Source organism: Balaenoptera musculus, chromosome 14 (assembly GCF_009873245.2).
Source record: "Balaenoptera musculus isolate JJ_BM4_2016_0621 chromosome 14, mBalMus1.pri.v3, whole genome shotgun sequence".
NCBI lineage: Eukaryota > Metazoa > Chordata > Mammalia > Artiodactyla > Balaenopteridae > Balaenoptera > Balaenoptera musculus.
The window spans coordinates 27833049-27857247 of NC_045798.1; the positions used below are offsets into that span (position 1 = coordinate 27833049).

Here is a 24199-nt window from a genome sequence, read left to right on the forward strand (position 1 = left end):
CCACACTGGCGGCGCCCCAGGGCTGTCCCGAGCACCGTGGGGGCTTTGTTCTCCCTTCGGTGGCCACACAGGCTGCGTGAACTGGCCAGAGAGAGGATGTCGCAGTCACAGCTGGATCGAGGCTGCCCTGGGAAAGGGGCTGCAGGGGTACCAACGTGGGGTGGCCGCCTGGCAGGTGCGTGGGGCTCGCAGCCCGACTGCATCACCCGGCATCACAAGAAGCTGCGAGGCCGCCTCAGGTCCTCTTTGGCCCCAAGTGGCCATCCCAGTGCCCAGGCCCCGCCCCCATCCCGGTCAGCTGACCCCGCAAAGCCCGCCCCCTGCCTCCAAGGCCGGGAGGCCACGCCCAGCGCAGAGGGAACCTCCTCGCGGGGCCACTAGCCGGGCGTTAAACGGGACACGGCTGATCGCGCTGCATTTGTCAAGAGGCCTGGCCCCTCCCGGCACTTGGCGTCTCAATGGGGCGTCTGAGGGCCGCTGCACACGCTTCACGCGAGCGGCGTCTGAGTTCCCGCAGGCCCATTAAGGCGCAAAGACATTCCTTTGTTCGCTGACAAGCAGGGTCCCACCCAGGGCTCCCGGGCGGCAGACTAAGTGATGTTTTCTTAGGGAAGACACGAGATTAACCGCCGCTAAAGCCCCAGTACAATGCCGGGCCCTGCCCGTCGCTGTCAGCGCCATCTCTCCGCGGTGACTGACAGGTGCCGGGGGCCTCCCTCCCCGTCAGCCTCCATGTGCGGGATTAGCCTGAGCCCAGCCGACAAGCTGGATGGGGCCCTGGGAAAGCGGAACATTCGGGGGACAGGGCCTCAGCACCATCCCACTCCTGTCACCGGCCATGGCGCTGGCAGGTGGCTCTGGAACACAGCTTGCGTTCCCAGGAGGCTCTGCTCCAGGAGGAAAGGCAGGGTCCTCCAGGGTAGGGTGCTGGGGGCCCCCCCGCACGCTGACCCCAGCACAGCATGACTCGGAAGGGATTCCCCATGGCAAGGGGGTGACAGACGGGCGGCCACCCCGGGCGCGTCGGGGACATCATGGGCAGGGCATGCTTCCGGAAAACACTCTCTTTATTTGTGCCCTGGAAACGCCAGTGGACTCAGACGTGGGCAGCCCGCGGGGGGTTTCTGCGCAAGTCGTCATCATCTGGCATGGGCGGGGGTGCGAGATGCAAGCCTGGGCCATCCCTGCAGGGTGCTCGGTGGTTGGTCCAGATGCACTGGGCAGGGGCGCGGCTCGCCCGGGCTCGGCCTTCAGCATCCTGCCTGCCGAGGATGGGGGTCAGCATGGGGTGGCCCCGCATCCCCACAGCCACCCGCACACAGGGACTCTCGGGGGATAGAGGAGAAACCAGCCGAGGGGTGGCCCTGCCCCACCAGGTCGTGCATAACTGTTAGAAACACCCTGAAATGATAAAGCTCATCAGAGGCAGCCCTGTCCAGGAGCTGTGGAGGAGCCAGTGCCCTGGGTGCCCCAGGAGAGGCTCTGGGCCTGGCCCACTGCCCACTGATCCTCTGCCGTGGCTTGGCCCTTCACGCCCACCTGTGGGCATCCCGTGGGCGCTCACTGCTCTGTCCATAGTCCCCCGGGGCCCTCGGGACCCCCCCCAACCCAGGAAAGGCCGACGGCCAGGGGATGCCCCTCTCAGGCTGACAGGTGGAAAGTCCCCAACCACAGGCATCCCCTTGGCTGGGGTCAGGCAGGGACTTGCTTATTTCCTCCTAGATGAGGCTCAGGACAAACATCACACCCCGGGGCTTCTGGCAGCCCACTCAGCCCGGCTTTGCAAAGTCTAACAGAACCAGACTGCGGGCGGTTCTGAGCACGAGGCTGTGTCTCCACCTTCTGGACAAGAGAGAAAGGAGCTGGGTTGTTCTGAGCGGGGCAGGTGGTAGGGAGGCCCACTGAGCATTCCACACCCCGAGTCCCCAACCCCCCCGCCCCCAGGACAGGCGCTACGGGGTGACCTCGGCCTCCAGACACCGCCTGCACATGAGGAGCAGCAGCAACCCGGCCGGGGTCTGGAGTGCCCTGTGGCGGGTGGGGCCCTCTCGGCAGGTGCAGCTTCTCCTGCACCTGGAGAGCAGTTCACAGTGGCACCCTACTCCCCTTAAACATAGGACCTACCCCGCATGCATACCTGGTTCTGAGCCTCCGCTGAGCCTGGCCGTGGGGGCAGAAGTCATGCTGAGCACCCTGGGTCTAGGGATGGCCGCTTAGCCTCAGCAGCCGGTCACGGTGGGGTCCAGGCCCGAGCGCTTGGAGATGCGCAGCTTGGCCACCTCCTCGGCACAGGTTGGGTGGATGCCCACCGTCCGCATCACCTGCTCGTAGGAGGCCCCACACCTGCACGCCGGGGACAGGGGATTCGGGGGACGAGTCAGTGCAGGGAGGCGTGTTCGAGTCCCCCCCGCCCCTATCCTCAGGTGGCAGCACACGGGGGAGAGCTGGGAAGTCACGGTCTCCTCACCATCCCCCAGCCCTGGCCCCCATCCTCTCTTCTCCAGCTGGCAGCCAGGAACACCTGCCAACACCTATGCTGGCCCCGCCCCACCTCCCTTGGAGCAAACACCCCGAGCCTGCAACAGCCAGGCAGCCCCACCTCCGGCCCACCTCCCACCTGCCTGGCCTGGCCTCCTGCTGCCTCCAGCCCACCAGGCACAGGCCCACTCGCCCTCCTCTCTGAGTTCAGCCCCCTCCCTCTGCTTCACCCCAGCCCTCCTGCCTCTGACAGCCCCTCACCAGCTGCCTGGCCTCTTCACACCCAGAAACCCACCCCCACCAGAGCTTCCACAGCACGGGCCCTGGGGCCCCGCCATGCACAGCCTGCAGCTGGGACCAGCCCCACAGGACACGTGCCCCCCCGGGCGGCCCTCCCAGCACACTTGATGCCGAGGCCCTGCTCCTGACTGCCTGGGCACTCAGCCCCCAACCCTCATTCTGAGCAGAGAAGACCCACCGTGCCCCTCAGGGCTGGCTGGGGACACGAGCCTGTTCCCCCCGGTGGCCCGGCCAGAGATGGACATGGCCACCTCTCAGGTGACCGACCGGACCCGTCCCGTTGGGCAGACCCTCTCTGAAAACATGACCACGAGTGACCCTGATGTGGCAGACTTCCGACAGCGGTGCCGCTGACTTTTGGGGGACCCCAGCCTGAGTGTCACGTAACGGCCGACATTCCTGTGGACTTACTTGATCCCCAGAGCAAATCCTTGAGTAACTTCGCCAGCATTGGGGCCAAGGAAGTGCAGGCCCAGCACCAGCTGTGGGGGCTCCCGCAGACACACCATCTGAAAGGCACACGGTCAGCAGGGGCGTGCGCGGCCATGGGGGCTCTCTCTCATCCCGGCCAGGCCCACGGGGATGCTCACCTTTATGTAACACTGGGACGCGTCCCGTTCAGGCATCACGAACTCCAGTGGTTTATAATACGCGTGATAAACCTGGGTGACAAGACACCAATTCCTGGGTCAGCGGCTGCAGCAAAATAAGCCCCGGAGGTATTTTACAGCTCGACAGGCTGTGGGCACAGTGGTGGGGGGGGGCGGGCGCGGAACTGCCCACTCAGCCCGCAGGTTGTGGTCTGGGGCAAGGACAAGGCTCGGCTGGCCTCAGAGGCACCCCTCTCCTCCCGGCATGGCAGCCTGCGGACAGACCCTCTCCCACCAGGCCCAAGACCCCCAAGAACTACAGCAGTGGAACGGGTGAAGACTGGCCACCCTCTGACTTGCCCCAGAGCCCGAGGCTCAGTGCAGGCACGGGCACCGCCCAGGAGCACAGCCCAGGTGGACACTGCAGAGAATGGACGGGGCGACTGCGGGCAGTGAAAGGGGGGCCCGGCCGCCCGTCTGGCCTCCCTCGGGCACCTCGGTGCTCGCCGGGCCCTCACTCGAGCCAGGAGGCGGGGTGGGCGCGGCCCCCACCGGAGCTGCTGGACAAAGGCTTTCAGCGCCTGAGAAGGGCCGATAGCGCGTTCGGGGCTGCGGCCGAGTAAAATATGAGCAGAGCCCTCACATGTGCTGCACAGCCATTATTAATTAATGCAGCTTCAGAGAATATTGTTCTAACGAAGACAGAAATGAAAAGAAAACAAACAAAGGGCATTTGGCCATTCAACATTGTGAAACATAAAACAACATCACGGAATGCCATGGACACATGTCCCAGGGCACTTGTGATGAATTGAACAAAAATAGCAAATAAAGTGCCGTTGATGGAGGGGACCGGGGCGCAGGGATGCAGGGCAGGCACTGGAGCCTGGGCGCTCATTCCCAAAGGGCCCCCGGCTGCTCTGGTGGCCACGGGGGTCCGGTTTCTCCCAGCCCGCCTGCAAGCTGCCACAGCACCCACAGCCCACCAGGCTACCTGGGACACACACTGTGGCCAAAGCAGACCCCAGAGAAACCCCCGTCTGATGACAAACCCCTCCCTCCAGGGTGGATGCCTGGGTCTGGGCTGTCAGAGGCCCACAAGGACCAGACTTGTGGAGGAGGCACATGGCCAGGAGGGGGCAGAAGGGCAGGGGTGGAGGTGAGCAGAGGTCGGAGGGCAGGAGGAGTCTTTCAGGTCAAGGCAGACATACACCCCACCCCGCTGAGGTGGCCCACAGCCCAAAGGCCCCCTCATTCCCGGGGCTGCCCGCCAGCACCGCCAGCCCACCACAGCCATCGTTCTGGGCCCCATGCCCCGTCCTGCCAAGCTGCAGGCCCCGGGAAGCAGGACGCCAACACTCCCGCTTGCCGCAGGCCTCTGTGGGGGGTGGCCATGATGGGGTGGAGGGCCACACAGGCCTGTGTCCTGGCATCCCCCTCCCCGGGGCCCTGACTCACCTCCACACGCTCCTCTCCATGGCGAGCCACAGCCTCCTCCTCTGACAGCCCCACACAGCCATACTCCAGCGGTGTGAAGACCGTCGTGGGGACCTGGAGGGTGGGCCGGGATCAGGCACCAGAGTGAAGACCCCACTGTGGTACACCGAGAGCAGTAGTTGCAGCCCAGTCCCTGGACGGGCGACCCCCTCGCTTGTTCCCGGGCTGCACCTCACACACAGGCACACACGCACACACGCACATGCTCGCACGCACAGACACACGTGCACCCCCAGAACAAGCTGCAGCTCCCGCAGGCTGGAAGTGGCATCTGAAGAGGAGGGGCACTCACGTTGTCATAGTCCATCAGGTCTGAGGACCGACTGCAGAGCCGCTGGGCTAAGAGCCTCCCGGCCATGATAGCCGTGGGCGTCAGCTCTGGCCGCCCCTGGAAGGTGGGAGCATGGGGTTACTTCAGCTTGACCCTCGGTGGGGGTACCGCCTTCCCAGTGGGGCGTCTCCCCCAGACGCATTTTGCCTCTGCTTGTTCCCGCATGCTCCCCTCTGTCCTGCTCGGGGGAGACACCTGTGGTCACGGCCCCTTCCCTGGAAAAGGGGGTGAGCCGCTAACGAGCCCGGCCACACCGGCCACACCGCCCGTACCCACTTGTGACTTCTCTCAGGACCCCTTCTTCACGTCAGTGCCTTTGCAGAGCTGCCCCCACAACAAAGCTCAAAAGGGACCCAGCCACCATTTACCCATTCGCACTAAGGGATTCGGGCTAAGACGGGCCCTGGGAGCAGCAGTGGGCTCCGACACACAGCTTGTCTGGCACGTCAAGCCCATTACCGAGCCCAGATCGGACGCCATTCTGTGGAGGCCTCTGCCCCAGGGTGTGTCCTGTCGGGGAGCAGGGGGTGGCACAGCCCCCGTGTCCCCACACGCGTCGGCCTGGGACCGGCCGCCAATCACCCCTGCAGCAGCAGGAAATGCAGATGTTGTTTGACATTCCAGAAATGAATGGAGATCGGCAGCGATAAAGCCGCGTAGGCAGCCCGTGCATTCCACTGGCCTGACTAACGGGGACACAGCCCACACGGCACACGAGGTCTCCCTGAACCACGGCCTCTCCTCGCCAGACCCCTGGGGGTTAACGCTTCTTGCTGCTCAGAGTGACCTTTCTGAGGGAGCAGGATGAGTGTTTTAAGACACAGCACTGCCCAGCTAAGCGGCCAGGTCCCCGGGGCAGCGAGCAATCGTGAAGCCTCATCCACACCAATGGGCCGACTAGGTGGCCAGATGACCCAGCGGGGGGAGCGGCTGGAGCTCTGACGCACCCAGCGGGCTGTCCCCACGGTCACGACACAGGGGTCTGTTTCCCACGCTGCATCTCATGAGCCAGGGTTCATGGGGGGCTCGAGGCTCAAGCGGCAGCCAACTGGCTCCCATCTGAGCACTGGCCACAGCGGGGGCGGCCCCTCCGGTACATTGGGGACACCGGGGCCAGGCTGTAGTGCAGGACAGACTGTCTCCAGATGAGCAGGCTGGCCCTTCGGGAACAAAGGGAGGCCCAGCCGTGCATGGCCTCCCCGCCCCGCCCATCTCCACATGTGTGCCAGGCTCTCTGGAAGCCCCCCACCTATCATAAGCTGCAGCAGAGGCTGGGGAGGCTGAGGGAGGGGCGGTCCCACAGCATCGATGACGACTGCCACCTTTCTGACCCCCACACTGAGCATCTCCTGACACCTGAAATAGCTCATTTGCTTGTCATCTGTGACTGTGACAGAACGTCACCTCCACGAGGGCTGGGACTTCTGTCTGTTCCTGCAGTGACCCCAAAACCCAGAAAAGTGTCTGGTGCTCAATGTGTGAAGAATGAGCGTAAACTAACACCACGGTGGGTTTCACAGCACCCCCAAACTCATGTCCCCCCAGAACCTCAGGCTGTGCCCTCCTGGGAAGTCAGTGTCTTTGCAGGGGTAATTAAAGTGAGGATTGACATGAGGTCAGCCTGGATTCAGGCGGCCCTAAATCCAGGGACAGGCAGGCCCAGAGGAGATGGTTGTGAAGATACCCGGGGCCTCAGAAGCTGGACCTGGTGAGGAGGGTCCTCCCCAGAGGAGGGAGCGCAGCCCTGACGCCTTGATCTCGGATTTTGGGCCTCCAGAGCAGGAGGGAACAAATTCTGCTGTTCTGACCACCCAGTTCGTGGCGCTTTGTGGCGGCACCGTGGAGAGGCCTGCTAGGTCTGGGGGCCCAGCCTATGATTGGGACCCTGCCCTGACTGCCCTCCTCGGGACGCGATGCACGCGTGCAGGACAGGCCGACTGATCCTGAGGCGCTGGGGCCCATAGCTGAGCAGCCCCCAGTGTTGCTGGGCCCGTAAGGGGGGCCACTGACCGATGCCTCCCAAGCCAGGCTCATGGGGGTGCTGACCGCCCAAGATCAGAGGTAAACCGAGGCCAGGAGGTTGAGGCTGCTGCATGGTGTGCAAACAGACACCATCCCTCAGAGCTGACCCGTGAGGAGCTTCACGGCAGGATCTGTGGACGGTGCCCCCTTGTCCGCCCGCCCGTCCACAGAGAGGAGGAGCGTGGAGGCAGGGGTGATGCCAAGTCCTCCTGGGGCTCAGCGCAGAGCCCGTGTGAGCCACATGGTAGGGGTACGGGGTCGGGGGACGGGGTTGGGGGAGGCAGCGGCGCAGGCCGTACCTCCGCCACGTCTCCGATGGCATAGATGTGGGGGACGGAGGTGGCTTCCTGGGCGTCAACCAGGATCTTCTGAGTGTTGGGGTTGGTACGCACACCAGCCTTCTCCAAATTCAGACCTCTGGTTTCTGGAACTCGGCCTGAAGGACACAAAGAGCAAGGCTGGGAGGTTTTTGTTAGTGGTTCTGACCGAGATTCCTTGTTTTATTTAAAACTCTTCTCAGAATGTCCACTTAGAATCGGTAAGACATCAAGCACCAACAGTGCCAAGGGCCTCAAACACGCGCTCACACATGTATGTACGTATACACACACGTGTGTATACATGTGCACACACAAACACCTGCATAGAGACTCAATGAAAGAACGGAGCAGGAATGGGGAGGAAATGGGGTGGATGGAGAGTCAGCAACAAGACCCTCCTAAACACATCCTATGATACAATTCTGTTTCTTTAAATCATATACACAGTTTATACGTATACATATTCAAAAAGTAAAATTAAATGTGGAAAAAAATCCCTATAACCCATAAACAACCTAAAACAAAGGGGTCTATTGTAACAGAACACGTGGAAAGACAACTCGGGAGACCCTGCGAACCCACACTGGAACTGTACCTCCGAGGGTCACGTCCCCACAAGTGCAGATGCTAACAGGTCCTACATGTCACTCAAAGAGGACGGTTCAAACTCCGTAACGTCAACTTCGAATTGGAAATTCATGATTTTTTAAAAATACAAGGCTCCTGGCTCTGACCACAGAAACGGTGTAGAAGCAGCAGCAACCAAGGGCGATGTGCCCCCAGCCCCAGACTGTGCTCCAGGGACCCCAGGCCACATGGTGGAGTGATGGATGGGAAGGATCAGCACGGCCACAGGCTCAGCCCGACAGGACCTTGCAGCCTCTGAAGGCATCAACCTGAGGAGAAGTCGGAAACAGGACCCAGGCCTCACAGACACTGGGGCCCCATCCCCTGCATGCATTTCCCGGCAGGGGTGTCTCAGGGTCCTCACGTGGCCCCCCTGGGCTGGCCTCCGCCCCCACCAAGACACCCCTCCTGCAGCTTGTGCGAGGCAGGACGGTGCTCCACGTGGGTTTACCTCTCTCTGCCACGAGGCCGTGGCCTCGTGTCCCCACATCTGGCAGCAGCCGTTCCCCCGGCACCCGTGGCCCACGAGCTGACCCAAAGGAGGCAGACAGTGTGCACGACCTCGCCCCCCGACTCCCCGGGCAGCCCCAGCTCCAAGACCTCCAGGGCCTGCACTGCACACCCTCCCATCCTTGCAGGCAGTCAGAGCACGAACCCTGCTCTTGGGGGAGAGGCCAGGAGGGGCAGTGTCAGGCACTGCCGGCTCCGTGTACTCACAGCCTGGGCCCCGTCACAGCTGAGCTGCCTCACCACCCTTTCTCTCCCAGTTCAGACGATGTGGCCTCGTTGAGCCAGGGTGGCAAGGGCCGCTCTTCCTGCCCGACCCCAGGGGGGCAGTGGGTGGCCCCCGTCACCGTGGCTGGGGGATCCCGACGGCAGGACGCATGACTTCAAAGGCACACTTTCCACAGCTTCCACGGCTCAGGCCCCAGAGGTCGGGTGGCGGCTGGTGGAGCCCAGGGAGGGGAGCCTTAAGTCTCCAGCTGCTCTCCTGGCGGGAAGTCAAAACACAGGCTCAGCTAAGCCTGCTTCTTGAGCCGATGGCTCCGGCCTCTGCATTCGGCTTGGCCCCAGGAATCGGGGGCTGAGGGCTGGCGCCCTTCGCCATCAGATTGGACACGGGCAGTGCAAGGCCAGGAGGGCCCCACCTTCTGACGGCACCAGTGCTGGCCCTATGGTCCTGATGGAGACCCATGAGTGCAGAGTGGGACTTGCCGCCTGCCCAGCATCCTGCCAAGGCGCCTGGGGACCCAGTGGGCACCTGGGAGGGGACTGGACTGTGCTCCCAGAGAGGAAGGAGCTGGCCCCACAGGCAGGACTGGAGGGCATGGGCTTAGTGGGCGACAGTCCCTTATGCAGGGGCTCATAGCTCAGTCCTCAGGTTCCTCCCCAGGCCCCCGGGCCCTGCGCCTCCCGGTGACACTCTGGGCTGGGGCTAGAGAGTCCGAGGGCAAAGCCGGCAGCGCTTGGACCAGCTGCTCTGACGCCGGCCACGCTGTCCCGGGCTCTCCCCTGCACCCCTGCCTGGCTGGTCACAGGAGGTCAAGAGTGCTTCCTCCTGTGCCTGTGGTAACCGTGGTAACTACACACCTCGCAGATGCCAGCAAACCATATCCCAGATCCCGAAGGAAATAAAGATAAATTTGAAAGTAGTAACAGGAGACGGTAACATATGCTGGAGTTAGGTGGCCTCTGCAGTCCATTTTGAAGCCAGGATTTTTTAGGACGCTCTGTGTACGTGAACTTGGAAAGTATGTGGGATGTGTGAGCCAGGCCACTGGTAAAAAGAATAAATGGATGGTTAATGGGGGGTGGGGGGCAGTACAGTGAAGGACAGGCCGCATGCAGCAGGCACTCCACTGACGCTTCCAGAATGAACAGTGAAGGGAGGGGCTGGAGCAGGCGAAGCCCCAGGGGCAGCCGTGGGCACCTCAGGGCTTGGAAGCTGGGCCTTACGGATGAGGCCTGGGGTGGGCAAGCCCTGGACAGGGGTCACACGGGGAGGGACAGGCCCACGCCCTCTGCCGCGTTGCCCCCTCGTGCTCAGAGCAGGGGGTCATGCCCTCCCTTTCAGCTCAGGCCCAGAGCCCCAGAGGAAGATGGAAAACGGCTGTGGGGTCCGAGGGGGTACCCAGTGGCTGGTCGCTCAGATGCCAGCTCAGGCCCAGGCTGGGCTTACATGGCAACGGTCACGTCGTCCTCTGACCACCTCCCTTGCACCCTGTGTGCAGGTAGTGCTCCTCCCACGATTGGTGGAGGCCCGTCCCGGTCACCCTGCACGTCACGGTCACACACTGCCCTGTCCGGCACGCGGGCTGCCTGCTCCTTGCCCTGCACGGGGTTGGTGGGCCCCCAGGATGAGGATGGCATCCTCAGGGGGGCTTCGGGGCACAGGCAGGGCTGCCCCCTCCTCAGTGGCAGTGGGCTCTGCTCATTTGCAGGGCAGTGGAGGGGGGACTGTGAGGACTGAATTTGCACTTCTTTGACTACTAGTAAAATTCGGTGTTTTTTTGGCCACATGTTAAATTAGCTGTGTCTCCTCTTGAGAATGTCCGATCCTGCCCTTTTCATTCATTTATACGCATCCTCGTGATTCTCTTGCCTTGTAAGAGTTTCTTCCTTAAAACCCGCGTGACTCGCTGCCGTGCTTACTACAAATGACGAGAGCACTAGAAGCCCACGTATGAGCAGACACCCAGCTTCCTCCTTCGAGGTGATGTCCACACACCCTGCCCTTGGAGCTGCCCCTCGCCTGCTGGGCAGAGTCCCTTGGGGGGACTGTGTGAGCCCCGGTGCCTCGAAGCTGGGATGGCCCTCCCTCCCAGCGCAGACTGCCCAGGACACCCAGGGCAGCGTTGCGCCCGAGAGCTCTCGGTGCAACCGGGCCAGTCCAGCCTCCTCTGGTCGCACTGGGAGAACCACCAGCTGCTGGTCATGGCTACCTGCTCTGCGGCACACGGGGACGCAGACAACCAGACACACGTCCTCTCACGTGCCCCTTGCCTCCCGTTACAGGAAGACGGGCGTTCCCTCCAATTTCACGCCTCCTTGGAGCACACTTCCCGACGAGCAGGGGGATTGTGTAACGAGGGAAGATTTAAGTGCCGGCAGGAGTGTGAAAGGTGAGCACGGGCTGTGGTCAGACAGACCGCAGCAAGGGTGCACAGGCAGCCTGCAAGGTGCCGGGAGGCAGGGACCCACCCTGGGTGACCCTCCCAGGGGGCACAGGCAGGCCACTGTGGAGTCCCCACCTAAGAGAACATAGCCACACAGGGGTCTCCCGCAGCCACAGCAAGACGCGGTCCCAGGGAACAGGCCTGGTAGCCTTGGCCCGAGGCTGGCCCAACCAGGTTGCATCCGCGCTCAGACTACCAGCTCCTCCCCAACCTCCAAGAGGCAGCCCTGGACGGAGAAGGGGCCCCGGCTGCAGACATCCTGGGCACCTTGGGCCCCCATCACTGTGTCCTCAGGCCCGAGGGCTTCAGTGTGGTCGTTGGGTGCAGTTGGGAAGCTGGCCTCCAGTCCTGAGCCAGGTCTCACGAGCTCCCTTTCCCCACGTTTGAGGCTCAAACATGACACAGGTAAACGGCAATGGCTTTTTGCTAAGACAAAGCCTGAAGAAGAGGAGATGGCTTCAGGGACTGACTCCCCCTGCCTTGTCTCGAGGCAGGCACTCTGGACCCCGTAAGAGTGGCCACCTGGGTGGGCTCTTCCAACTTGGGCAGGGCTCCTGTGGCCCAGGGATGGACGTGCCAGAGCCTTCATCCTTCCCTGGAGGCTGGAGATGCTGAGGAGCCTGGGACCGCTTCAGCTCCTGGTTTTTCCGAGGCCATGGTGCTCCAGCCATTCTTTAAAACAAGAGGAAGCTACACGGAAGCTGAGGGTTCCTGCTCGGAGGTGTCCACTCAGGGCCAGCCAGTCCTGCTCCCGCCCCCGCTCCACAGCCAGGCTCCAGGCCACAAGTGGTTAACTGTGCGGGTGAACACGAGCCTGCGGCAGGCGGGCTGACTGTCTTCACTCAGCACCGTAATCGGCACATCTGCAGACAGGAAATCCTCCTCCTGCGAGTTCCCAGCCTGTTATCTAAGACACCTGGTGTGGGTGGGTGATTCACAGACAAACAATGAGCCGGCCCCCTGCACAGCAATTAACTGCTTTAGCTGCTAATGTGTTTAATCCACCACGTGGAGATCAAGGCTGCACCGAGGAAGAGGCTGGCAGACTGCAGGGCCCACGTCCCATCCCCGCGTCTGTGAGCCTCGTCGGCTGTGGCCAAGGCCGTCCACGTGGACCGTCCACAGGGCACGAGGCGCATCTTTCCCTTTTCATTTTTAACACGTCAAGTCCAGCCAGTGTGGATGCAGCACTGGCGTCTGGGCAGACCTATGGTCTGCGAGCTCTTTGCCTCCTCAGCCATGCCGCCCAGGTGATTGTATTTTGACCTCCAGGATCACCCTTTGTTGCAAGTAGAAATAACGCTTGGTTCAAGGCTTACCTGGTAAATGGGCAGAGAACATTCCCAGTTGTTAAAGTGGGAAATGGTTCCTGAATGTTTACAAAACCCGGCGGGAGCAGTGGCCCCGCCAGCACTTGCCTGTGCAGACCCAGGAGGCGTGCCAGGAACCCGCCACCGCAGCGCCGCCTCGGAAAGCAAGGTCAGAGGCCAAGGACTGTGAAAAGCTTCCACCCCCAGCATCAATCACGCCCGGCAGACTGTCTGGGGGATGCTCTTTTTGAAAATACAGAAAACAAAACTCCCAGTTGGGGAGGGCTCCCGGGGCCTTGCCTGCCGCCCACCAGGGTCGTCTGGACGCTGGGAGGACCCTGAGACTTTCCGAGGGCCCGGCTCCTCACCCTCTGGCTGCCGCCAGCAGCGTGGGCTCAGCTGATGGCATCTGGGTGCAAGCCCGCGCCTCAGTACAAAGGCACTGGGGACCAAGCGGGAGGATGGGGTGCAAGTGGGAGGGGGAACCAGCCACCTCGTCAGTTAGAACGGATTTTAAATTAATAACCATCAGTTTACATTTCTGGGTCTGAGTAGCGTTCATCAAAATAAACCTACATAAAATTTACTTTTACAATTTGGTCAAGAACATTTCCTCTGGTAATTTAGCAGATCTTGGTCAAGAGGTAGTAAGTTCACTCTGGGGCATTTCAGATCTTTGCTTTGTTCCTCAGAAGTGAATCGCTGACTCCTCCGGAGTTTATTTCATTTTCTGATTTCCCACTACTCTGAGCATCTCAGCTTCTCAGAAGTGCGCTGCTGCCTGGGCCCACCTCCGGGGACGCGGGGGCCTGGGCAGCTGGGGTGGACAAACGCTGGGGGACAGGCCCTCTGAGGGCTCGGCACACTCGCCGAGTGCTGTGGAGCCGGACAACAAGTCTGACGGCCACACGGACTCAGAGCCCAGGCCCAGACGGGGGACGAGTGACCGGGCTCAGCACGAAGAGACCCACGGGCTGGAAACACGGGAGAACGAAGACACTGACCGTCCCTACGTTTAAAATGCAAGCTGACAGATCAGGAAAAAGGGTCCCAAGCCCACGGGCCGCAGGCACCAAGGCAGGTGGGTGTCCCGGCAGGTGAGCCCACACGCCCTCGGAAGCAGGACCCGCAGCCCCTCTGTGGGGAGCCCCTCGCGGCGCCTGCACTCCCTGCTCCACCCTCAAAGCCCATTCCTCTCCAGGCTGACCGTCCCGGCCCTGGCAGGGGCCCCCCACATCCACTCTCCCCTTCTCCGTGGGGGCAGCCGGGTGCAGGGAGGGCCCAGCCTGGGAGGGAGTGTGCCCGACAAGGTCACCAACAAGCCATTTCTGCGTGGCCACGCTTGCTCGGCCTTCACCGCCCCAAACAGGTGGACCCATGCCTCTCGGGGAACAGGAGGCAGGGTGGCGGCCAGCCCACGCCTGCTGGGAAACGCCCGGGGCCTCTGCCTTATCACTAGACGCTGCCTTTGCAAATCTGCAAAGTGTGACTTCTGGCAAGGCCGGGAGGACACCCACTCCCAACACAAGATGACCCACAGAGCTGAAGGCGGCCAAGGGGACGCGTCAGAAGCAACGAGAAGCTGGCTAGAAGCTACACGTCTCCATTACGTTCACGTATTAACAGCAGCTGGCTTCTGCCTGCCACTGTCCACAGCAGCATTTTCCAAGACACCCAGAAGACAGAAGCAACCCAAGTGTCCACTGGCAAATGCCCGGATGAGCCTCGTGTGCCATATGCAGCACTGCCCACCTTCACAGGCTACGACACAGACGACCTCCAGGACACAATGCCAGTGAACTAAGTCAGACACAAAAAGGGAAACACTGTAGGGTCCCACTCACTTGAGGGACCTGGTCATCAGAGTCACAGAGACAGAAAGTAGGAGGGTGGGGGCCAGGGGCTGGGAGGGGGTGGGGGGTTATCTGATGCGGACAGAGTTTCCATTTGGGACGATGAAAAGTTCTTGAGATGGAGGGTGGTGTGTGAATATACTTAATGTCACTGAACTGAGCACTTAAAAATGGTTAAGATAGTAAATTTTATGTTACTCACACGTTAAAACAGTTAAAAAAAGGTAAAAACTCTGTTATCGTTTGTATGTTATAAACAGCTATCTTGAAGCTACGGTGGAAAACAAGTCCAATTTACTAAAAAAACACATCTACACCAAGGTTTAAAGTTAGTAGGAAATGTACGCGAGGCCTCGATAAACCGCCCGTAGGACTAACTAGTCTCCCGGACGAAAACCCAGCTGCCTGCGACCCACCATCCACAGCTCTTCCTTGGTTTTCATTTCCAGAACGAGGAGCGCTGGGGAAGAAAGACCAGGAGAGCACAGTGTGCTCGGACGGAGGAGGAGCGAGGCTGCTCAGGGCCGCCCTATGGCCTTTATCCACCCCCCCACCCCAGAGCCAGCAGGGTGACGGGCGCCGGGAGTGGCAAGAAGGGGGCCAAGATGCCCAATGGAGGGGAAGGCGGCACGCCTTGTCCCCCGGGTGTGCGTAGGAGCACCTGGTCCCGCACCTGGTCCCTGAGTGCGCGCAGGAGCACGTGGTCCCACATCTTGTCCCCCGAGTGCACGCACAATCACATGGTCCCTCGCCTGGTCCCCCAAGTGCGCACAGGAGCACGGGGTCCTGAGCATCCTTACCTACAGCCCACAGGACGGTGTCAAAGGTGCCTGTGTCCTTCTTGTCGGAGGCGAGGTCCACCCAGGTGACCTGGAGCCGCCTGTCTGAGAGCCTCTCCACCCTCAAGGGGGTGCAGCCCCTCAGGATTCGGGTGCCGTGAACCACCATGTGCTCTGTGACCAAGGAAGCCATTTGCTGCAAAGCACAAGAGGACATGCCTTGAGGACCGGGCAGCAGTGGGAGTGTCACTGCTGAGGCCTGTGGAGAGGACCTGGACCTACAGCCTGAAAAGGCCCAGGGCCCCAGGGGAGCCTGTCCAAAGGAAGAGGTCAGGGCCCCACACCTTCTTCCAGGACGCCTCACACAGGCCGCCCCGCTCCGAGTGCCCTGCTTTCCACGGAGCTGAGGGCCAAGCCGGGAGAGCCTCTGGCGCCCCGACCCCCTCCAAATCTGAGGACCCAAGCCCCTCGGTTAGGGTGCATGTGACCTCTGGACTCTCTTTAGATGTTAGTTAACTGAGTCTTCACTGAAATGGCAGAGACGCACCCCTTCTCCCGGGCTCTGCCTGCCTGGACCCCTGGCTGGGGTCAGCAGCGGGGGAGCTAGGAGTGGAGGTGGGCACCTCCGCTTCTCACCAAGAACTGCTAGGGGAGGTGGCATGGCATAAGGAGGCGCTGCAGGGGGTTCCTCCCTCTCAGCCCAGGCAGCTGTGCCCCCAGGGCCACGGTGGGGGCTCGAACAAGCCATCAGGAGAAAATACAAGTCAGTGTTTAACTCCCCTGACTCAGGGGCCACCCCAGCATGAGGAGCCTTGTCTGTCCCCCAGAACAGGTGGGCAGGCCACAAGGCCTCACCTGGAGCCTGCTCTCCCCCCGCTCCCCCGACTCCAGCCTGGTGACCCCACTGTCTCCGCATGCCAACCACATGTAGATTCTCCCTCTCCTGCTACCATGACCACCCGCCAACCCGGCTCTCCAGCTCAGCCTCATTGGCCCCCTTCTCCACGTCCCTGCGGGCCTCTGCCTCTCGGGCCCCATCTCCGCCTGTGTCCAGCATGAGGCTCGAGGCCTTCCCTGGACGTGTGTCCCCGTGGCAGGTGCTCGGGCATGTGCACTGAGCAGGTGACAGGACCGAGGGGTGCATTGCCCCAGAGCTGTGCAATGGACAGTGCCAATCTCTGCAGGGCACCGGGAGCCTGGTGTCTTGACAATGACAACCCAGACCTGGATTTTAAAGTGACATCTCCTCGGAGGGTTTTTGGTTTAAAAAAAACTCCACGTGCTCATTATGTGGGCACGTCCGCCGTCAGGGAGAGAGTCTGTGCCCCAGGGCCGGTGCTGCCCTGCGTGGTGGACGGGGAGGTGGCGAGGCTGCAGTGGCCTGGCTCAGCATCACGTCTTTCCAGTCCATGGTGGCCGGGCCACCATCTCCCGTGACGGTCACCCAGGGCCTCGCCAGCTGCCACCTGCTCCCTGTCCATGCTGCCCTTGGATAGCGGAGCTCCTCGGACCTCAGGTGGCTCTGCGAGGAAGCCAGGACAGCACTTCTGCCCACACACGCCGGCCGCTTACTATTGGGTGACCTGACCTCACGGCCCGTGAGCTGGCCAGCATGCCCACGGTGTCCCTCTGGTCCCTGCCACGCTCCCCACGTGCTGACCCTTGCTGCAATACGCTGGCAGGTGTTTATTTTGCCAACAATCTCCTCATTCGACTCAAGGGCCAGTTTGTAAAGACTGAGACCTCGGGCTTCCCTGGTGGTGCAGTGGTTGAGAATCTGCCTCCCAATGCAGGGGACACGGGTTCGAGCCCTGGTCTGGGAAGATCCCACATGCCGCGGAGCAACTAGACCCGTGAGCCACAATTACTGAGCCTGCCCATCTGAAGCCTGTGCCCCGCAACAAGAGAGGCCGCGATAATGAGAGGCCCACACACCGCGATGAAGAGGGGCCCCCACTTGCCACAACTAGAGAAAGCCCTCGCACAGAAACGAAGACCCAACACAGCCATAAATAAATAAATAAATAAATAAATAATTAAAAAAAAAAAAAAAAAAAAGACTGAGACCTCGCTCCCAGCCCACACCTGCACCTGCCCAGGTGGGCCACAGGTGGAGGGGACACCGGCCCGGCATTACCTGGTCGAAGGCCCGTAGAGGGACACTGCGTATCATGACAGTGGCATCCAGGCCGAGCCCAGTGAGGAAGCCAGCGCACTCCAGGGCCACGTCTGCCAGAGCAGGCTAAGGAACACTAACGGGAGCTAGGCAGCAAGACCCCCGGTGCCCCCGCCAGCAGCCCCCGTCTCCACCAGTCCCCAGCAGCCCAGAAGAGTCTCCAACACTGGCCGCAGAGACACCCTCCCCACCGCCCCCATCTCTCAAACGCACGTCCAGGGCAAGGTGGAGACTCCCTTCAGCACCCACAGGCCAGGCGGGTTCTGTCTCCACGGGGCCTCTGTCCAGACTCCCTGGAGGTTAACCAAGGGGCCTGTGTGGTGAAGGACAGGAGACGTGCCCAGACCTCAGTGCCTCCATCTCCCTGCAGACACGCCCTCCACCCTCCCTGGTGTTACTACTCCCTCTTAAGGAACCGGCCTGAGTGGGGCTGCTCTCCAGGGAGGACCGTCTGCTTCACGGCTGTGTCCAGCTGCCCAGCCAGCGAGTGGCTCAGGAAGAGCCTCCAGGAAGCCCCAGCCTCAAAGGTCAACCTCAAATTGTCCCTCGAGCACAGGTCATCCGCCCTGAGTGGGCCTGTAAGTGCCTGTAAGTGCCTGGTTCCAGGTGGCAGAGGGCAAGCCCCATGGGAGAGAGTGCGGCAAGGGGGGGAGGCGGGCCTGGGGCCCAAGCTTCCACTCTCAGGATGGTGAACACAGCTGTCTATCTGTCTGTCACCTGCACGCAGCAAAGGATACAGCTGGCCCCAACCACCAACCTGTAAGAGAGATGGACAGAGAGAGAGAAATTGAGTCTCACATGTGGCCGCCATGATGCACACAGCCGTCCCTGGTGGGGCTCTGAGGGGGACGGGGCCCTGCAGCCTTCATGCAGGGCGCCTGTCAGCTGACATGTCACTATTGTGGAGTCCCTGCGGCTAACTGTTCAAACAGGCAGTCCCAATGTACAAAACCCACTTCCCAGAGCTCCAGCTGTAAATGACAAACAGAGCTGCTGGTTTGGGAAATTGCCTGGTGGCGAAGGAATGAGTGGCCAGGGACAAAACAGCACGTCCCGGGGATGGGCCTGGAGGCGGGACAAACATGGACGAAGCCCAGTCAGAAGAAGCAGGAGGCTTTTCCTTCTCTCCTAAGGAAAGTTCTGCCTTGGGTTCCTCTGGACCTCCTGCAGCCAGGCTGGAAACAGACGGGGAGGCGCCAGACGTGGGGCAGCTCCTGGAAGCCCTGTCTGTGGGCAGAACACTCTGGGACCACGGGGCCCAGGCAGACGGCCCACCCCATGCCCACCCAGCCCTACTGCACACAGGCCTGTGGCTGGGAGAGTCAGCTCCCCGAGCAAGGGCAGCCGGGGAGTGGGACACAGGACGCTGGAACCCAGCAGATCCTCTCCTGTTATTCAGCTGCACGCACCCTGCATGCATACATGTGCACACACACACACACTTGCACATGTGTACACATGAACAGAACTGAACACAGAGTGGAGACTCCCAGCCCGGGCGGCGTGTGGGTGGGCTTGTCAGATCACCCCTCAGCCTTTGAACGAGAGGAGGTGATGCAAGGATGGATAAGCAAATGTCAGCTCTGATCCCAGCAGGTACTAATGATATAATTCCATTTCAAACAGCAGCACATCTCTGGGAATACTGCTGCCGGTGCCCTGCGGGAAGCAACTGGCACACGGCTTCCTCTCAGGAGCTGGGACAGGACCGTGCTGGCATCCTGTGCAGGGTGAGTGGGGAGAGCTCGGCGTGTGAGGCACACACACATAGGTACAATGCACATGTCTGCGCGTGGGTACACTCAACGTTACACAACCTGCCCTCCCTGAGTCTTGACGTGTATGGGGAAGGGGACAAGCCTTTCTTTAAAATATGAAACTACGAGTTACTTAAAATGCAAACAGGCTTTAGCTGCTTTGAACATCCTGCCCCAACGCAAGGACCAATGAAGAGCATCCGTGTGGACCTCATGGTGCCCTGTGCTCCCACTCAGGGTGGCCATGGCCTGGGCAACCGTGCCATGCAGGTGCCGGGGAGCCCACTGCCCGCCTGCTGGGCTGTCCTGCTCGTCCGAGCCTTCCTGTCTCCATAGAGCAGACCCTCTTGGCGGGGGGTGGCTGCAGCCTGAAGCCCACAGCCCAGCTCCAGGCAACGCAGCAACATGGTCTCCTGATTTTGGCAAAAGCGTTTTGTTCCTGCAGCCCCGGGCACCTCCCCAAGCCCTGCAGGGAGCAGGGTAGGGAGGCGGGGTGGGCCCCCCACTCCTACCTCAAGGTCATGGTACCCCCAGCCCCAGGCTACTGGCTCCGAGCCGCCAACAGAGGGCACATCTGGGGTACAGGCGCCAGCCAGGCCGGGCCTCAGTGGGCGTCCTTGACCAAGCATGGGCGGCTGAAACCTCACAGCGGGCAGGCATCCACTGGCCCTGATGGTCACCTTGGGCCTCATCTTGTCTCCAAGAGGAAAGACGGTCAACAGTGTTGGTTTTCACTCCACCCTGCCCCACCTAGGAGACCCCAGCCTGGGTGGGGCTGAAGCTGGTGCCAAGGCAAAGTGCCCAGGGCAGGCCCTGCTGGCAAAGGGAGGACCTGGGGAGGCGGGGCCTCTGAGGACTGGACACATGGCCTCACACTGCAGCAGGACACCCCACGGGGGCTCCACCTGCACCCAGAGCCCCGCTCAGCTGTGTGTGTGTTCGGGGAGCCCCCCTGTGTGCCCTTCGGTGCTGCAAACACTGTACTCCAAGGTGTAACTGCAGTGGGATTAGCCTGATCACAGGGCTGGCTCTCTCCTTAAAGTCTGAAGGGGGAGGAAGCAGAAACAAAGCCTTCCTTCAGGGCTTGGAGCCCCAGCTTAAAGAGCTCTCCACCTGCCTCTTGAGTCTGAAGGCCCCGATCCGCTCCCCGGGGGTGCACCCACACAGCGTGGGGGCCCTGCAGCTGTCCTGCCAGCACAGGAAATGCTGGAGCCACGGAGCTCGGGGCCCCCAGGAGCAGCTGGACACAGGATATCCAGAGAGCACCAAGACTCTCAGGGGCAAAGGCGGGTGGGGCAACCGCGGAGGCTGAGGGCCGGATCTCCAGGCCTGAGCTGCTGGCCACCCAGCCTCATGCAGATGCCCCTGAAGGACAGTCCAGCCGCGGTGCCCACGGGCCCTTGGGAGCCGGCCAGTGGAGGCTCCACCGCTGCAGGCCGAGGCCAGGCACGCTGGGCACCCTCGGCCGCCGGCTGGCCTCCTGGCCGGGGCCAAGTGGGAAGGTCCCGCCCGGCTTCAGGAGGCCTCCAGGGCCGGGGGCAGCCCTCGGGTCCATATTCATTTCAGCTCCATTTTAAAGGCGAGTTAAAATAAACACGGGGAATATTTATAAGGCAAATAAATCTGGCAGAAACAGCCCCTCGGAGTGTGAGCAGAGGCCCCCCCAGCCCAGCCCAAGCTGATAAAATACAGAAATGCTACTGTAGACCCTCGGGCTTATTTTGACTGCGGGCAGGAATGTAAGGAGTAAACACTGACTCCCGTATCACACTGTTACAACTTGCATCCACAGCTCCGCACAAAAGCTGCGTTTCACAGAAGCATCGTACAGGGATATATCTCCAGCTTAATTTTTAAAAAAACCATTTCCTCACATAAATCATGCTCAGAACGGAACGGGTGACTGATACATTGCAAACACTTTTTTCCTTAAACAATAACATACCTAGATTCCTTCTAAACGAAAGAGCTTTTTTAAAAAAGTCTTCTAAACGTTTTTTTTTCTGAAGAAAATAAACACTTTCCTGACCCCAATATCTGGGGCTGTCTTCCCGGCCGCGCAGGCCGCTGCCCCAGCACGTGGTCACTGGGGGCAGCTGCGCGGGGCCCTTGCGCCCGGGCCTCCTTCCGGCCTGTGCGGCCTCTCCGCACACCAGCCTCCGGTGAGCAGCAGGCAGTGAGAGCCGCCAGACACCGGCCCCTCCTGGAGGTGGACTTAGCTCTCAAAATGTAACGGGGAAATAGCAAACGAGAGAAAATAAAACACACAGGAACTAATTTAACAAAAGACCAGGATTCAGAAACTGCTGGCCTTCGGTGATGGGCGGAGATTACCAGGCCACACGGGCGGCCTCAGCCAGGCCAGAAGCACCAAGCAGGGAGCCAGTGTCCAGGCGGCCGCAGGTTGAAGGCCATCGGCACCACGGTCTCCACAGTCCACCTCGGAGAGGCTGGCAAAGTGCCTCAGTTACCCAGAGAAATCAATGCGCAAGAAAACAACGCAGGTCTGAAGACCACGCTGGGCACTTGCGCAGAGGTAGGGACCCCAAATCAGGGCCAGAGCAGGGCTGGGCTCTGCTTGGAGGAGCTTCCAGGCTTGTGGGAGGGGCTGGTGGTGGACGCATGGGACCCTGTCTCTGCCGCAGATGTGCTGCAGACGCCCCAAGGCCCCGGGACCCACAGGAAATCCAGGGCTTTTGTCAAAAACGATCTTGGGGGGGAAAGGCCCTCCTGAACATGCAATAAATCTAACAGCCATTAAGTGTAAAAGAGCCTAAGCTACACTTAAAAAAAAAAGACCAAAACATTTGTATGTTACATGAGTTAAAAGGACAAGCTGAGAAAATCTGCAATTGTAAACAACACGGGATCTCAGCCCTGACAGCAAACCTTCGGGAAGATAAGAAAGAGAAAAGCCAGAGAGCAGGCCCAGGAGCGAGCAACCCCCATTCACAGCCACACACACTCACACTCACACTCACAGACACAGACACACGCTCACTCACAGACACACACTCACGACTCACACACTCAATTTTAAATGGCCAGTAATTGCACAAAAGACCACATAATAGCAAACGCAAATGAAACCAGGCCACATTTAACCTACTAGTCAGAGACAAAACAACAAATAACCCAGATACTATGGCGTAAAGAGAAAACGTGATAAATGTGACATCAGAAAAATTAACAACTATTGCCAAGTCGAAGCACCAACCACAGCCTGGGGGCCCTGTGGGAGGCGAGGCGGTGGCCAGGGCCAGGAGCCTGACCGCAGATGGAAGTGGCTGCGCTCCCTCCACACCCCCACAGGGAGCAGGAGAGGCTCCCTTCCCTTCAGGCCCCATGGAAATGCCCAGCCGGGACCGCAGTTCTCTACTGTGGACACAGCCCTGACCGCGCACACGACACGTAAGAAACACTGAGACAACAAGAAGATGCACGTTGGGGTATTCACTGCAGCCTTCCACAACGAGGTGGCCGCGAGTGGTGGGAGGTCACACCAAGCCACCCCCATGCCAGGGGCCGTGCCCAGCCCTGAACAAGGACATCTTGTGAGGCTGGGATAGCAAGGACAAGCAGAGCGCAGCACGAGCACACGCGCAAGCTCTCACACACGTGCTCACGTGTTCACACACATGCTCACGTGTACACATACATGCCCTCACCCATGCGGACACATGCACACTTGCACACACCTGCCCACCCCGGGCATGCCCTCGGGCCATCGGCAGCCGGTCCCCCACAGCCCAGCACTATGACAGCTGAGCTTCTGTCGCCCTCTGGTGGCCTCTATGGTCCCTGCAAGCATGAGGTCCCCTTGGTGTCCAGGAAGCAGCATCCAGACCTGGACCCCATGCCGGGAGTGAACCCGGCCCTTGGCCACGGTGGGGCCAGTCACGCTGCAGGTCTGGTTTCACAGCTGGGCTCTGGTTTCTGGCAGCCCAAGCCTTTGCTGATTTCAGGGAAGCCCAGGTGACAAACGGATGAAAACGGGGACGTTCGATCGGAGCCGGAGGGGGACCAGGGCTTTTCCCCAGGGCCCACCCACCTACCCACCCACCCAGATGGCCCTGAGGACCCGCTGGGACCTGCAGCTCCTGGGAACCCTGGTGAAAACCTGCGCCCCAGACAATAAGGGCCACGCACTGTGACTCAGTCCTGGGAGAGTGTCAGCCCAAAATGGGCACAGGGCCAGGCTTTTTGCCCTTTCCTCAGGTAGGCGGGAAAGAATGCGCTACAGAGGGGCAGCGGCGTGTGCTCCCCGCCTGGCCGTGTGCACAGGGGAGTGGGGCCCCTTGGGCACCCCCAGGCCTTACGTTTTTCCAGGGGACTCCTTCAGCCAGAAGATGTCATCACTCGTAATCCCGTATTCCAAGGCACCTTCGATCTATCCGGGAAAAGGGTCAATGTGAGGTCTGCGTCCCCGGCTGCCCCGGGGCTCCCTCCGAGGACGCCCAGTTTGCAGACACAACTGGGCCAGAACCACCTGCCCACATGTGGCTGCACTTCCTCGGGTGTGGCCTCTTGGACAGGGGACACGGCCGCTCCTGGGGGGCCCGGGGCAGCGGCTCCTTCCTCTCGATCTCCAGGACTACCCCCAGATCCAGACCCAGGGCTGTGGGGAGTGAGGGGTGAAGTGGCGCGGGCCAGCTCCCAGGGCGCCAGGCTGAAGGCTGGAGGCTGGATGCAACCGACCGGGGGCCCTTGAGGGACAGCACGGTGGGCCCTGTGCCCGGGAGTTGTCCAGGTCACCCCATACCCCAGCAGGTGGGGGACACAGGACACGTCCTCTCTATGGTCCCTGAGAGTCAGATGTGCTGGGAGAGAGGAAACGGATTTCAAACAGTTTATGGTTCCAATTGGCAAAAAAAATAAAGTCAGGAATTTCTTAAGTTTGCTCAAGAAGATCGAAAGGTCTGGATATCAAAGGGACTAAAACACAACAAGTGTTGGCAGGCACCGGGGTGGGCAGCCAAGAGC

The 24199-nt window shown here is 60.9% G+C and overlaps 1 protein-coding gene across 5 annotated transcripts in view; it reads right to left on the minus strand.

Moving 5' to 3' along the window:
- Positions 1-369: 369 nt before the first annotated feature.
- Positions 370-24199, minus strand: part of TXNRD2 (thioredoxin reductase 2) — a 35263-nt gene continuing 11433 nt past the window's right edge. The window contains exons 8-18 of one of the 5 annotated variants that reach the window (XM_036874906.1): positions 23536-23606; positions 18197-18216; positions 17421-17512; positions 15305-15479; positions 7518-7654; positions 5158-5253; positions 4827-4919; positions 3369-3440; positions 3190-3287; positions 2138-2343; positions 370-1258 (exon numbers count right to left, since the gene is read on the minus strand). In XM_036874906.1, the coding sequence (XP_036730801.1) occupies positions 2220-2343; positions 3190-3287; positions 3369-3440; positions 4827-4919; positions 5158-5253; positions 7518-7654; positions 15305-15479; positions 17421-17512; positions 18197-18216; positions 23536-23606 (978 nt within the window). In that variant the 3' untranslated portion in view covers positions 370-1258; positions 2138-2219. Of the gene's footprint in view, positions 1263-1282; positions 1402-2137; positions 2344-3189; positions 3288-3368; positions 3441-4826; positions 4920-5157; positions 5254-7517; positions 7655-8133; positions 9157-14823; positions 14965-15304; positions 15480-17420; positions 17513-18196; positions 18217-23535; positions 23607-24199 lie in introns of those variants that run through there. The other 4 variants (XM_036874904.1, XM_036874907.1, XM_036874909.1 and 1 more) reach the window with 4 other exon arrangements.